Here is a 15,854-nt window from a genome sequence, read left to right as displayed (position 1 = left end):
GGTAGAAGGAAGAAATGAATACATAAATAATATAAGGAAGGAAGGAAGGATGTAAAAATAAAAGAAAGGAAGGATAAAGGGAAGAAATGACAGAAGGAAGGAAGGAAAGATAGATAGAAGGAAGGAAGGCAGGAACAAGTAATTAAGGAAGGAAAGATACAAGGAAGGAAGGAAAGATGGAAGGAAGGAAAAATAGAAGAAAGGAAGGATACAAGGAAGAAAGGTAGGAACAAGTAATTAATGAAGGAAAGATACAAGGAAGGAAGGAAGGAAAGAAAGATGGTAGGAAGGAAAAATAGAAGAAAGGAAGAAAGAAAGAAAGACAGAAAGAAAGAAATGATAGAAGGAAGGAAGGAAGAAAAGATAGAAGGAAGGAAGATAGGAACAAGTAAGAAAGGAAGGAAAGATACAAAGAAGGAAAGATGGTAGGAAGGAAAAATAGAAGAAAGGAAGAAAGAAAGAAAGACAGAAAGAAAGAAATGATAGAAGGAAGGAAGGAAGAAAAGATAGAAGGAAGGAAGGTAGGAACAAGTAAGAAAGGAAGGAAAGATACAAAGAAGGAAAGATGGTAGGAAGGAAAAATAGAAGAAAGGAAGGATACAAGGAAGAAAGGAAGGAAGGTAGGAACAAGTAATTAATGAAGGAAAGATACAAGGAAGGAAGGAAGGAAAGAAAGATGGTAGGAAGGAAAAATAGAAGAAAGGAAGGAAGAAAGAAAGAAAGACAGAAAGAAAGAAATGATAGAAGGAAGGAAAGATGGAAGGAAGGAAAAATAGAAGAAAGGAAGGATACAAGGAAGGAAGGTAGGAACAAGTAATTAATGAAGGAAAGATACAAGGAAGGAAGGAAGGAAGGAAAGAAAGATGGTAGGAAGGAAAAATAGAAGAAAGGAAGAAAGAAAGAAAGACAGAAAGAAAGAAATGATACAAGGAAGGAAAGATGGAAGGAAGGAAAAATAGAAGAAAGGAAGGAAGAAAGAAAGAAAGAAAGAAAGAAAGGAAGAAAGAAAGAAAGGAAGGAAGAAATTATAGAAGGGAGGAAGGAAAGGTAGAAGGAAGGAAGGTATGAACAAGTAATTAAGGAAGGAAAGATACAAGGAAGGAAGGAGAGATGGAAGGAAGGAAAAATAGAAGAAAGGAAGGATACAAGGAAGAAAGGAAGGAAGGTAGGAACAAGTAATTAATGAAGGAAATATACAAGGAAGGAAGGAAAGATGGTAGGAAGGAAAAATAGAAGAAAGGAAGATAGAAAGAAAGAAAGGAAGAAATGATAGAAGGAAGGAAGGAAAGAAAAAAGATAGAAGGAAGGAAGGTAGGAACAAGTAAGACAGGAAGGAAAGATACAAGGAAAGATGGAAGGAAGGAAAAAAACAAGGAAGGAAAGATGGAGGGAAGGAAAAATAGAAGAAAGGAAGGATAGAAGGAAGAAAGAAAGAAAGAAAGAAAGGAAGAAATGATAGAAGGAAAGATAGTAGAAAGGAAGGAAGGATAGAAGAAATAAAAGAAAAGACAAAAGAAAGGATAGAAGAAAAGAAGAAGGGAAGGATAGATAGAATAAAGAAAGAATAGAAGGAAGCAAGGAAAGAAGAAAAGATAAAAGAAAGACAGAAGGAAAGAAAAAAGGAACAAGGAAAGGATAGTTAGAATAAAGGAAGGATAGAAGAAAGGAAGGCTAGAAGGAAGGATTAAAGCAGTGTTCTTCACTCCCAATCCTGTAGAGCCGGTGTCCTGCAGAGTTTAGCTCAACCTCAATCAAACACAACTACCTGTGATTATCTAAGCCGTTTCTCAAAACCAAGTACGCCGAACTCGGACTTGTGTCCTTCGTAGTTCGAACTTGCAAGTTCAGACTCGGAAGAACGAACTCCTGACGCGAAATGCATTCTGGGAAACTTCGCTGTCATAAGTCCACACAAGTCTCCTCTGATGCATCCTCGATAAAATGGGCGGATCAAGAACACATCGGGGGATTTTATGTGAACTTGGGCTTGATGCGAACTTTGAATTGGAACAGTACTTGGGCCGCGACTGATGACGTTTCACAAGTCCACAAGAACACAAGTACAGACAAGAACGCATATTGAGAAACGGCTCTAGTGATCTTGAAGACATTGATTAGCTTACAGGTGTGTTTGATTAAGGTTGGAGCTAAACTCTGCAGGACACCGGCTCTACAGGATTGGGAGTGAAGAACACTGGATTAAAGGATAGAAGAAAGTATTATAGGAATGAGTTTGTGGATCATACGTTCTTTTTGGTGTTGTAATATCTTGTGTGTGTCTCTACATTAGGAATTATAATGAACAGTGAAAGTAAGAGATAGCTGCTCAGGTTAAATAAATATCAAATGTGTTTGATCTGCACAGACTGATCAGTGTATGATGTCACATTACCACCAGAGCATTTCACTTCAATTTGACCCTTGGTTGTAAGATCACAACTCCCCCATAACTCATCAGTGTTCATGATGAGTACCTGCTGATGTTGTTATAGTGCTGCGTGTGGAAGTGCTTCAGAAGATGACTCTGAAGTCGAAGGTGATGGTCGTCTTTACTCGAGTCAGAGTAATTTAACAGTAAAACCACCAGCAGGAACAGCATGTAGATCAGGAAGGCCTGTCAATCAAACCAAACTGTCTATTATTCAATCGTCCGAAGACAGAAAAAGAATCTGATGACAAATTATTTTCTGTCTAACAGCCAATCAGAGCCACCGCTACGGATGAAGCTGTAAAACATGACCTGGGAAGCGTAGCAAGTAGCAGTGCTAATGGACCTTAACAAAGAATGGTAGCTGTCAGGCAAAACAATGTCTTTAATGGAGGGGTGTAGATAACAGGATGGTTTTCAACACGTTGAAAAAGACTAATTTTGACTGAGCTTAAGGTGACCGTGTACCTTCAGCATGGTGTGAAGCAGGCGAACTTTGCGAGCCTCCTCTCTCGCCTGTGAAAGGGCGAATCCCTGCGGAGGTCTCACTCGGGGAATACGCTGGACGACTCTCTCCACACGTGGACAATCCACCAACACGTCCTGCTCTTCTGCTCTCAGACGCCCAACGACCAAAGAAAAGTACACACCCTCCAATATCACCTACAGACACACACAACAATACATTTTCGTGCCAATATTCTTGTGTAAAATGTCACAATTTGAATAACTTGAATAGCTTAAGGGGTGTTTGCGTACCTTAATAGGTTCTAGAATAAGGAACGATGACAGGAAACTGACAATGCAAGAGATGAGCCACATCAGAGCCACGTTCTCATTAAAGCTCCGCCCCAGCCACATCGATAGGCTGCTTGACAGGATAAGCCCTACCCAGCTGCCCCACAGAGCAGCCAGTCCGCATAAAGGTGGGAACGGTCTGGGCCTACACACATCCGTCACTACTAAGTAAAAGAAAGCGAGACGTTTAAAGGACGAGGTACCGGTGTGATCACTCAATTATGTTCATTTCATTGAGTGCGTTTACCTGTGCGAGAGGTGAAGGCTGTTTTGGGAGGGTCTCGCCTCATTGCTGCGGGAAGAACCGGTTCATTCATCTTCTGAAGTAGGATCACTTCAGTCTTGTCACCAAATATACTGGAGCTAAAAAGGCACAAGAGTAAAACTTTATTTGTATAAAACTCTTGTTTAAAACAGCCAAGAGTGACAAGACTTACAGATCACCCATATCACTGTCCGTCTGTGACAGCAGCTGTCCATCAGCCAAAATACGCTTGATTAGGTCCTCATCTGTCAATCAAAACAAGCATCCAATCAACAACAGTCTCATCAAACTGACTAACATGAGATTTTAAAGGAAAATTTTGTCACTGTTATATGAACTGGTTTTAGAAGACTTGGAATATAATACTCTATAATGGACTCTAATAAACGACATTGCGTACTGTTCTAGTGATTTGGCATTTATTGTGGATTTTTAATGCCTTGTTTATACTTTAACGTTAGTGCCGAAAATGATGTAATTGTGGAGTTGACGGTCGTTAGCGTTAACGGTACATTTGCACGAGGTGAAAGCGTTAACACTTCTCATTTACTTTTAATGGGTGACGTCATGCATTGACGAACTGAATTGTGGATCCGTCAATGTAGCGTAACTGCCGCTGCTCTCCGCAGAAGTTGAAAATTTCAACTTTTTAAGCACCGATGTATGCAAATAACCTAGTGCGAGACCGCAAAGTACGTTTATGCAAGAACGAAAAATGTGTTGCGGCCACTGTGATTGGCTGTTGGCCACGCTTCAGACAAGCCTTCCGCTTTCATCCCATTTCAATAAACCGTAAGTGCGCAAGACTCCATTTCGAGTGGCGGTGTGCACAAAATTTTTTGTAACTGTGCGCGGCTTCGCACCCGAAAATGACCCATCCTCAAGGCAATATCTCTTTAATCAATCCACGCAAAACAATTCATAGACTCTTTATCTGACACTTTTAAAGTAAACAATGGGAAGTTTCAAATTCATTTAAATAGGATTATTGGCTTATATTTGTATTGAAAGTACCGCTGGATAAGTAATAAAACGTAAACCCAAGGATTTCTGTATTGTTGATTAATTTAAACGTTAATATAAAGATTATCTTTAATTGATTGTTGATTTATTCATATAAATATTTATATATTACATAAATATTTATATATACGGTTGTTACATTGAAAAACGACTACTATCAGCTACTTTGAATTGGTTTCGGACTCGTTTACTTGAGTCGCCCCCTGTTGTTTAAATAGTGGAACATTGAGCGTGTTGAGTATGAACAACTTGCTCAGCGAAACAAACTGAGCGAAATCAGTAAATTTGTTTTAGTACGGTGTGTACGCCCCATAAGTCTCTAGTCCGCATTCACACCAAGTTTAATTTACCTGAGGATGAGAAATATTTGTTCCTATGGTTGTTTTCACAAACTGTGTCCTCTTCATCTGGATTGAAGGGAATGTCCACGCCCAAATGTCTGCTGCCCTGACCTCTCTTCAGCCGGGGAGGGAATACCGGTCCCATCTCCACGGAAGGATCGGTCAACACGTCTGGCCAATCACAATCCGGGACACTCCACCTCTGCAGACTACAGTGAAAGAACCACAGTCAACATCACTTACTCATTTAATAATGAATTCACACACACTGCAAAAAATGACTTTCTTACTTAGTATTTTTATCTTGTTTTTAGTAGAAATATCTAAAAATTCTTAAATTAAGATTCTTTTTCTTGATGAGCAAAATGACTTAAGAAAATAAGTCTAGTTTTTAGACAAAAAAAAATACAATTTAATTTAATTTGCAAAAATATTTGCCAATGGGGTGAGAAAAAAATCTTAAAATACATTTTCTTTTTTCTTAAACACTTAATTCAAGCAAAATTTTCTCACCTCACTGTATAGTTTTTGTCTAAAAACTAGACTTATTTTCTTGGGTAATTTTGCTCATCAAGAAAATACATCTTGATTTTTTATTTTTTTAGATATTTCTATTGAAAAAAGACCAAAATACTAAGTAGGAAAGTAATTTTTTTCCAGTGATTAACTTATTTAATCACGCTCACTTGCATACACATTCATTCTTTTCAAGTTGTTCACATATTAAATCCTGCTCTGATGCTTTACCTCTTACTAGAAGGTGTAGGCAGGTCAATGTTGGTCTCCTCTGAATATGTCTGCAAGGAAAGAGAGAGAGCAGACGTTGTGTTTTTTAGCTGAAAGGTTTCTGCTGGAACACAATGTACTCAATTCATCTCAGGGTTGTGTTTTTCAGATTCAGCTCATATGTCCTTCACATTGGGCAACTTAAGCACTCAGTCCGGCGGGTTTCAATCGAAACAAGTTTCTTATTTGTGCTCTAACTCGCTCTTCTGTGCTGTTTATGATACTGCTTTGCACTCTAATGGAAAACTGTTTGGAAATGTGACATTGGCAATGGTTTCTGGTATTTTCTCTTGAGGCACAACCCATTTACTCTACGTATCGACTATGAGAATAATAAAATCACATTTCAAGATCCAGACACGACAGCACAACTGAGATTTGAAGGATAACAAAAATACTTTTAAAAGATGAACCATTAGTAAATCAACATATTTGCCCTATAGGCTGGCCTAATTAATGCAATACATATTTTAGTTAGCTCCTGATAAAATGTACGACAGAGTGTGTAGAAAACATCTGTACTAAATATACATACATTATACCACAGGGCTGATAAATGCTTCATTATCATTGGTTGAGAATCGTTCTAAGGATGTGCATTATTTTTCAGGCAATGCACTCCTATGAAGTAGTTCCAGGACTGTCGACCGCATTACAGTTCTATATCACTACGCCGAGTTTAACTGATATAACAGATTTATTTAATTTCAAAAAATAAAGCATAAACATATGTAAAAAAATATTTTGATAAATAAAATATTAAATACGTTTCATCCTATCTTCATTTGTTCTAATTTTATAACCTCTTAAATATGCGTAGGTTTCTTCAAAAATACATAATAAGCTGAGATAATAACATTTTTTTAAGAACTTTTGTTAGAGATCAGATTCAGGGCGATGATCAAAACATACACAGTTTTTCTGTTTTTGTATCAGTGGATGCTTCAGTGTTTTATAAGTTGAGTAAGAGCTGTCAAGTGGATAATTAAACAAATATGGATCACCATAAAAACTTGTCATTGGCAGGAAAGCGTTTTCTCTTAATTGATTCGATAACAAAAGTTAAGCTAAAAAAACTTTATTCGAGGTCATTACTGCACATGCGCACAGGTTGGCAAACACCTCACATGACTGTACAGAGCTCATGCCCCAGAGATTTGTAACTCTTTATCGATTGATGATTGGTTCTTTTAACTAAAAAGAGGGATTTCAGTCGGCAGAGCGGCCTTATTAAGTGTTGCATTGTCCCCAAAACAAGTAATGTGTGCTTAATCTTCACTGCTAAAATGACTTTCTTACTTAATAAAATATCTAAAAAATTCTTAAATTAAAATGTATTTTCTTGATGAGCAAAATGACCTAGGAAAAGAAGTCTAGTTTTTAGATAAAAATATAAACTTTAAGTAAATTAGTGCTTAATACAAGTCAAAAAATCTGCTTAATTTTTAAAAACACTTTTTTTCTTATTCCATTGGCAGTTTGTTTTGCTTGTTTTAAACACAAATTCGCTTACATTTTATTTTTTTGTGTAAAAACTAGACTTATTTTCCTAGGTAATTTGGCTCATCAAGAAAATAAATCTTAAATTATGAATTTTTAGATATTTTGACTGAAAAAAGACAAAAATACTAAGTAAGAAAGTTTGCAGTGTTGATATACCCAATATCTCTATCTACACTGCAAAAATGTCTTTCTTAGTTAGTATTTTTGTCTTGTTTTAAGCACAAATATCTAAAAATTCTCAAGTCAAGATGCACTTTCCTGATGAGCAAAATAACCTAAGAAAATAAATCTAGTTTTTGGACAAAAAATATCAAATTTAATTGAATTTGTGGATAAAAGAAGCAAAAAACTCTGCCAATGAGGTGAGCAAAAAATCTTGAACTTTTTTCTTAAACACATAATTCAAGAAAAATTCAGATTCAGATTTTTTCTTGTTTCATCCACAAATTCACTTAAATTTGATACATTTTGTATAAAAACGAGACTTTGTTCTTAGGTAATTTTGCTCATCAGAATTTTTAGATATTTGTAATGAAAACAAGACAAAAATACCAAGTAAGAAAGTAATTTTTTTGCTTGTTTTATGCACCACTAGACTTATTTTCTTGGCTCATTTTGCTCATCAAGAAAAAACAGGAATTTGTTTATTTAGGAATTTGTTAGATATTTTTACTGAAAACAAGACAAAAATACAATTTTTTTTTTTTTTTGAAAAATCATTTTTGCAGTGTAACTTATATCCAAATATTTCAGATATACAGTAAAGTATTCCCTACTATTCTATTCTAAATGTTATGTACTTCTCCAACCATACAAATCCCATCATACCTCTCCAGTAATGCCATTTAACATAAGAAAAGAGCTTCCGGTCATCGAGTTATCCAGGAAGTCATCAATTTCTAAAGACTCCTGGTCCACCTGAGGAGGCAGCTGTTCCACAGAGACCTGACAGATACAAAAACAGCTTTTCAATAAACCATGCCCTTGGGGAGATTTGTCTCCAGAAGTCATTTTGTGTATATGGGTGTGTGATGTACCTTACTGCGACTTAGTCTAAATAAGAAGAAAACGAGCAGGTAGAATGGATACACCAGCAGACAGCTCACAAGCCCCGCCCATACGGTCTCGGCATTCAAAGAGACTTCTGTAGACACTGGCACAGATCTATAACACATGCACACATTAAGCATAATACTTATATACTGTACAGCACATATTATTAAAGTATATTATAGATTAAATATATAGCGATATAATTTGTAGTACCAGTTAGAAAACGATTTACCTTTTGCTGTTTGCGACCGTACCATACCACACGCCGTTGGCGAGCATACAAAGATGCATTAGCACAGAGCAGCAGGTTATCCGCTGTAACCGCGTAAAGGGACTGCGCGGTGGTCGTTCCCATAGCGACAGCCACACGTGGCTTTCGCACACCGCCCTCTGTAGCTCCCAGGATAGTAGGCGGGGCCAGTAACGAAGTTCCGCCTCCTCTGTAGGAACACACAGGAAGTGCAGAGGTCAGATTCAGGAAGTTGCTAAACTTGTTATGGTTTTGCACAGATTATGACTTTACCTGATGCTTCCACCTCTATCTCTACCCGTCCGTCCGTTTTCTCATTGTCGACGGAGAGCCACTCCTTAACCAAGAAGAAATAACTGCTGCCAGTCTGCAAATCCTTGACCAGGACATACTGAAGTAGCCAAGCAGGAGAGAGGCCTGAGGGAGAGACAGACAGTGAGACAGACAGACAGTTGCTGGATGTCTCACACATTACGGCGTCCACGTTTGGGTACCTTTGTTGTCATGCCACATGCGGATCTTGAGCACGCTGCCCAAGCTCGTATCCGTGGCGATGTGGAAGATGTCCAGGCTGTTACGAGCGAACGCTCCAACACTGTCCAGATGTCGATGTCCACTGCGGGCCTCGCTGCCATGGAGACTGATGCCGACATGGGCTGTCGTACCTGGACAGGTATAAAGAGCGTTAAAAGCGTAGAAACAAAGATTGAGTTGAAAAATGACAGTGTTGGAAAATCCTCACTCCTGTAAAATCTTTTGTTTTCTGCATAGCAGTCACTGCTGTGCATTTTTTAAAAGTTTTTTCCACTGTGGTCTGTTATTGTTGAATCAGATATTACAGATAATCCTGACCATAAATGACACATACAAACAATAAAGACGTCGGTTGCTTTAAATGTCTGTCAAAAAATTCCTTCCTTTCCAAATGCATTTGGCAGACATTTTTATCCACAAGGACGTACAGTTCATTCAAGGCATACAATTTTTTTATCAGTATGTGAGTAGGCGTGTAATACCATACGTGCGAGTATCGTGATTATTTGTAAGGCAATATCACATTGATTCTAAAAATGAATATAATATATTTTTTATAAAAAGTGCAGAGAGAGACAGAGAGAAAATAATTGAGTTTCTATTTCAACAAACCACCATTATGGTGATCAGTGTTTGCATTTCATCGGCTCATTTGAATTTTAAAGGAAACACATAAAAACAACATATTTTTGCTCACACCTACAAAGTGACAATTTTAACATGCTGTAATAAATTATATGTGGGCTAATTTGAGCTAAAACTTCACATATGGGGACACCAAAGACTTATTTTACATCTTAACAAAGTGAAACACACTTTGTTGACTAACCTGACAGCACTCTTAACTCACCTGCTCCGTATCCCCAGCCGGTCTTGACCTGGATCTCGTACTTGTACAGTCCGTCCCTCCCACACAGCGGAACCACTGAAGCCCTCCTCAGGTCCATTTCATCCAGCTTACGCATTATAGCACCCCCCACGGCATAACACAGCAGTCCAATCACGCACACCAGAACCACCACCAGATTGTGACTATCTGACTGTTCCTGTCATCAATAAAATAAGCACATTGTTACATTCACAAACTAGTCATGGAAACCTTGAAGTACTCAATATAAATACTCACAGGAATGATGAAGGAGACGGAATCGAGGGGAACGAAGAGGCTAGCGGCGAAGGCGGTGAGGTGGCGTGTGAGACAAACTGCTTGGCCCGGGGTCGTTTCGGGAAGCGGAACCATGCCGTCCGTTCGCCACTGTTTGGCGCTCTCGCTGAAATACTGGCACAAAGATGTGAACACGCCCACCTCCACCCGGATCAGATAGGGGTCGCCTGGGCCACACCCCGTGGACACGTTTAAGAAGTGGTCATGTGTGGTGTCATATAAACTGATGGAGATCAAGAAAAATTAATTTTAATCTTTTTCTCCACAATTTTTTCATTCCCTCATTAGCAAATTAGTGGATTTTAGTAAGATAAGCAAAACTAGCACCACACCAGACTTGTGGTGATTTTTTTGGTGAATGATAAAATGGGTAATTTAATGAGTATTCAGAGGTCTCCTAACCTCTTTTGTACATAACATAATAAGTAGAAATTGAAGCTTTATTGGTCAGTCACTTAGTAAAAGCAGAAATTGATTTGCCAGTCGAAGTTCATTTAAAAAGCAAAAGAGCTGCCGGCATTCAGACACATCATTTATCACAGATTTATCTAACTCACTTGAACATTTATAACCTTTGTAAACCACACAGGAAAGTTTAAGGGATTATTAAAAGCTGCATTTACTTAGGAGACAGAAAAAACGTGTAGCGCCGCTGGTCCAGATCCCGCCCCCGTGTCATATTGAGATTGATGCGTTTCCTGTCAGTGCTGTTGAATTCATTGGGCCACTCAGAGGTGTGCAGGTAGGCTGTGATTGATGGGTCCAATTCCCATCTCTCTGGAGAGTCTAAGCAGGACATAACAAAGTGAAATTGATTTTAAACACAAACTTACCCATACACATAAGTACTTTTCCAATATTAGTATACATTTTACTATTTGAAGAAAAAAAACCGAGTGCAGTGTAAACAATTAAATATTGGATAATATGTTGTAATTCTTCTGAAGGGTGCCCCTAGTGGCAGCGCAATTGTCTTACCGTCTAATACAGTGAAGTTGAGTTGGACATAAATTCCAGCCTGTTTATTAGTGTTCCCGGTGCTCACTCTCACAATAATCGAACTGCAGTGACTGATGTTCTCGGCCCCCACAGGCGGCAAGATGCCATCTATGATGTTTCCATCCAGCCCAGCCCCTCTGGCGTTATTAACGGTGACAGTTATCGCCTGGTTTTCGTCCAAATCCGAGATCGGAATCTGCGTGCCGTTTACCGTGTGGAACTCCATGGATGCCACCTCCGTAGACACGGTGTAATTTGGTACGTAATTAAACGGAAATGGATTCGGTTCCACTTGGAACAGCAGCTGCACGATTCCATCCTCGCTGCTGCCCCCCTGCGCAAGCGCGCCTACAGCTGCCCGTCCCAAACTGGCGTTAAATGCCCGAGGGATGGAGAAACGCTGGCACTCAGGTGCGTCGCTCTCACCGTAACAGAGCAGGCTATGGGGGTCGGCGCGTTTGCCGGCAGCAGCGATCTCGGCTCCTTTGAGGATCAAGGGCTCCTCGTTGAGGACGCGGGCGAGCATGAGGATTCTCATGAGTTCGGAGGAGAGGGTGTAAGCTTTAGCAGCCACCCGCAGTGGGTGATGTTGCTCTTCTGAAAGAAACGGAGTCTGTTGAAAGAGTGTGACACGGTCTTCAGCATCTGGAAATGTAGAGGATGCTGCCTGGCTTACTTGATGGATCAGGTCACCTGTATTGAGAAGATGAAGGTTTGAGTTAAAAAATCTATTATTTTCATGGTTTCAAAAAAAACAACAACAAAATACAACTAATGATAAAAATGTTGTCTTCAGGCATGCAATATATTTGTTTTTTGACATACAGAGTTTGTGCGTGGAACTTACCCATGATATTGAGAATGTTGTCTGCTATCTCAGTAGGGGTCACAGTACCCTGTTTAGTGTCTGTCTGTAGTATCTCTAACATCGACTCGAGTTTATCCAGGGTGCTGTTTTGACACTCTTCACACACAAATTCCCGACTCACGGCCTATACGTACAGACACAGAATTGTATTAAAATGTTTCAATTCATCCGTATCATTTGTATTGTGATGGTAACATCTCTCTCGTCTCCCATGTTATGGTATAATTTCCTTCTTGTCTAATGTGACAATGTAACTGTACCAGCTATCTGTTGTCTGTTGTGATGATAACACTTATCTGTTGTCTAATGCAGTGGTTTTCAAACTGGGGGCCGCAAGATGGTGCCAGGGGGGCCCCAGTTTTATGACATTTTATGAAATACATTAATTTATCATGAATTATGTGTAATTAAACCTAAAAAAATAAGGCTACTAACCAAAAGCACTACTTTTTTGTATAATTTAATGTTTTTTATTAAAATGTTGAGTTTTAGAACAGTTTGTTGTCACAAATTTTCTTTGGGGGGCCGTGAAGGAATGCACCGTACACAAGGGGGGCCATACGCTGAAAAAGTTTGGGAACCACTGGTCTATTGTAATGGTAACATCTCTTCCCTAATGTGATGGTAACATCTCTATACTCTTTAATGTGATGGTAACATCTCTATACTCTTTAATGTGATAGTAACATCTCATTATTCTTTGGTGATACTATCTCTTCTCAAATGTGATTTAACATCTATATGTTGTCTAATGTGATGGTAACATCTCTATACTCTTTAATGTGATGGTAACATCTCTCTACTCTTTAATGTAATGGTAACATCTCTTCTCAAATGTAATTTTAACATCTATTTGGTGTCTAACGTGATGATAACAGCTTTCTGTTGTCTAATATGAAGGCAACATCTTTTTATTCTTTAATGTGATGGTAACATCTCTCTATTATTTAATGTGACGATAACATCTCTTCTGAAATGTGATTTTAACATCTATCTGGTGTCTAATGTGATGGTAACATCTCTCTATTCTTTAATGTGATGGTAACAACTTTCTATTCGGTTATGTGATGGTAACATCTCTTTATTCTTTAATGTGATGGTAACATCTCTCTATTCTTTAATGTGATGGTAACAACTCTCTATTCGGATATGTGATGGTAACATATCTTTATTCTTTTATGTGATGCTAACATCTCTCTATTCTTTAATGTGATGGTAACAACTCTCTATTCGGTTATGTGATGGTAACATCTCTTTATTCTTTTATGTGATGGTAACATCTCTATATTCTTTAATGTGATGGTAGCAACTTTCTATAGTGTTATGTAATGGTAACATCTCTTTATTCTTTAATGTGATGGTAACATCTCTTTATTCTTTTATGTGATGGTAACGTCTCTCTATTATTTAATGTGATGGTAACAACTTTCTATTCTGTTATGTAATGGTAACATCTCTTTAATCTTTAATGTGATGGTTACATCTCTTCATTCTTTAATGTGATGGTAACATATCTCTATTCTTTAATGTGATGGTAACAACCCTCTATTCGGTTATGTGATGGTAACATCTCTTTATTCTTTTATGTGATGGTAACATCTCTCTATTTTTTATGTGATGGTAACATCTTCTTTAATGTGATGGTAACATCTCTCTATTCTTTAATGTGATGGTAGGAACTCTCTATTATTTTATGTGATGGTAACATCTCTTTATTCTTTAATGTGATGGTAACATCTCTTCATTCTTTAATGTGATGGTAACATATCTCTATTCTTTAATGTGATGGTAACAACTCTCTATTCGGTTATGTGATGGTAACATCTCTTTATTCTTTTATGTGATGGTAACATCTCTCTATTATTTAATGTGATGGTAACAACTTTCTATTCCGTTATGTGATGGTAACATCTCTTTATTCTTTAATGTGATGGTAACATCTCTTCATTCTTTAATGTGATGGTAACATATCTCTATTCTTTAATGTGATGGTAACAACTCTCTATTTGGTTATGTGATGGTAACATCTCTTTATTCTTTTATGTGATGGTAACATCTCTCTATTTTTTAATGTGATGGTAACATCTTCTTTAATGTGATGGTAACATCTCTCTATTCTTTAATGTGATGGTAGGAACTCTCTATTCTTTTATGTGATGTAACATCTCTTGCTTGTCTAGTGGGATGGCAACATCTCTTTCTATACTAATGTGATCTCTCTCTCTCTTTTAATGTAGTGGTAACATCTCTCTGTTGTCTAATCTAATAGTAACATTTCTCCCTTCTCCAATGTAATGATAACTTCTCTCTTTTCTCTAACGTGAATCTCTCGCTCTCTCTCTCACCGTGCACTGTGCAAGGGCTGCAGATGTCTGCTGGATGTCGTTGACGGTGATCAGGTCCAGTGATGTCAGCGCTCTGGTGATATTTCCTCTGATGTTCACTCTGTACTGACGCTCAGCCTTTGACACACCCTCACGTCTGCGGGACACACCCTGCTCATACTGCAAACACACAAAGATTGACAGATGAGTAAATGGATGGATTAGGTGAGTAGATGTATGCACTGATGAACAGATGAATGAATGAATAAGTGGACGGATAGTCTCACCTCATTCAGAACAGTGATGATAGCCAGCGAAAGTTCCCGTACTCTCTGTGAGTCTCCCTGTCGGAGCAAATCTCCCAGGGTGGAGTCTGTCAAATTGCTTAACCAGTGAGGAAGACTACTGTACCCTTTAGGAACCTCTGGCAGTATCACCTCCATCGACCTGACATATGCAACACACATGATGTTATACACTCCAGGAATCACTTACGACAATATCAGAATATAAAACAACAGCCTCTTACTTATTGTGGCCCATGACCGACGCCCCCTGGTGGTCTTCCACCATCACTAAAGCAGTCACCCTGTACTGGGCTGACCTGAAGCCAGGGGGCAGGAATGCAGAATGTTCTGGACTCGTGCCCTTATACACACAAAACTCCTCGCAGTACAGATCTGAACAACGCATCATCAGCAGACTATAGACTAGTGGAGACTCTGTCTCATCGGAATCAGCATAACCTGAAAATGAAAAACTTGTTTTCAATACATTTATAAGACAATCAATGTATCTCACCCTGCTTAATTGGTTTTGCAAAGGATAATTTTATATCTAGCATTTTAACGCACAGTTAAATTCTACTTTCATAGTCTTTCCAATTCTCACCAGAGCAATTGAAGTGAACTCTTTCCACAAGCGTGCGCACCTGAGGCCGGTCCCCATCCGCCCACAGAGAACACGACCCACCAGCTGGAGGCAGATTGGGGTGGAGTTCGATATAAGCCACACCCTTCCGGTCCATACTCTCATCTTTCACATGGAGGCTAAAAATGTAGGAGTCACCGTCTCTAAGGATGCCCTGCCTCAGCACCAGATGCATGCTGTCTCTGCCTGTGGTGGTCGTGTTCAAATCCAAGATCAGTGTTTCGTTTCGTCCAGTCGTCGCCGTCCAGCTCTAAAGTCAGCACAGAGAAAGCGAATTTGTGAATGGTGTTGGTTGCGTCATTTTTAAATTATTTTTATTATTACAAATATTGTAGCACTACAGTATGGTTGTACTTGTTAACATTAGAACAATCAACAACACTTCTACAACATTAATTAATCGTTACTTTACTAATCTTAAAATCGAAAAGTTTGTTAACATTAGTTAATGCACAATAACATGAACGAGCAACGAACAATAGTACTGGCATTGACTTACATTAAACAAAAAATAAAGAAATGCTGTAAAATAATGGTTTCTTGTTAGTTCAAGTTTACTATTGTTAAAGAAAGACCTTTTTGTAAAA

General features: G+C 38.4%; 1 protein-coding gene across 2 annotated transcripts in view; it reads right to left on the bottom strand.

Moving 5' to 3' along the window:
• pkd1a (polycystic kidney disease 1a) overlaps positions 1-15,854 on the bottom strand; it is a 76,216-nt gene that overhangs the window by 10,763 nt on the left and 49,599 nt on the right. The window contains exons 20-40 of one of the 2 annotated variants that reach the window (XM_065295118.2): positions 15,229-15,517; positions 14,867-15,083; positions 14,625-14,784; positions 14,359-14,517; positions 11,993-12,137; positions 11,125-11,838; positions 10,770-10,932; positions 10,108-10,369; positions 9,832-10,027; positions 8,942-9,112; positions 8,721-8,864; positions 8,430-8,637; positions 8,182-8,308; positions 7,973-8,089; positions 5,603-5,652; positions 4,865-5,064; positions 3,664-3,736; positions 3,474-3,589; positions 3,188-3,387; positions 2,897-3,091; positions 2,475-2,614 (exon numbers count right to left, since the gene is read on the bottom strand). In XM_065295118.2, coding sequence (XP_065151190.2) covers positions 2,475-2,614; positions 2,897-3,091; positions 3,188-3,387; positions 3,474-3,589; positions 3,664-3,736; positions 4,865-5,064; positions 5,603-5,652; positions 7,973-8,089; positions 8,182-8,308; positions 8,430-8,637; positions 8,721-8,864; positions 8,942-9,112; positions 9,832-10,027; positions 10,108-10,369; positions 10,770-10,932; positions 11,125-11,838; positions 11,993-12,137; positions 14,359-14,517; positions 14,625-14,784; positions 14,867-15,083; positions 15,229-15,517 — 4,046 coding nt within the window. Of the gene's footprint in view, positions 1-2,474; positions 2,615-2,896; positions 3,092-3,187; positions 3,391-3,473; positions 3,590-3,663; positions 3,737-4,864; positions 5,065-5,602; positions 5,653-7,972; positions 8,090-8,181; positions 8,309-8,429; positions 8,638-8,720; positions 8,865-8,941; positions 9,113-9,831; positions 10,028-10,107; positions 10,370-10,769; positions 10,933-11,124; positions 11,839-11,992; positions 12,138-14,358; positions 14,518-14,624; positions 14,785-14,866; positions 15,084-15,228; positions 15,518-15,854 lie in introns of both variants that reach the window. The other variant, XM_065295117.2, reaches the window with a different exon arrangement.

Source organism: Paramisgurnus dabryanus, chromosome 4, assembly GCF_030506205.2.
Source record: "Paramisgurnus dabryanus chromosome 4, PD_genome_1.1, whole genome shotgun sequence".
NCBI lineage: Eukaryota > Metazoa > Chordata > Actinopteri > Cypriniformes > Cobitidae > Paramisgurnus > Paramisgurnus dabryanus.
Note: the sequence above shows the minus strand (reverse complement) of the source record. Positions and strands in the feature narration are given on the sequence as shown.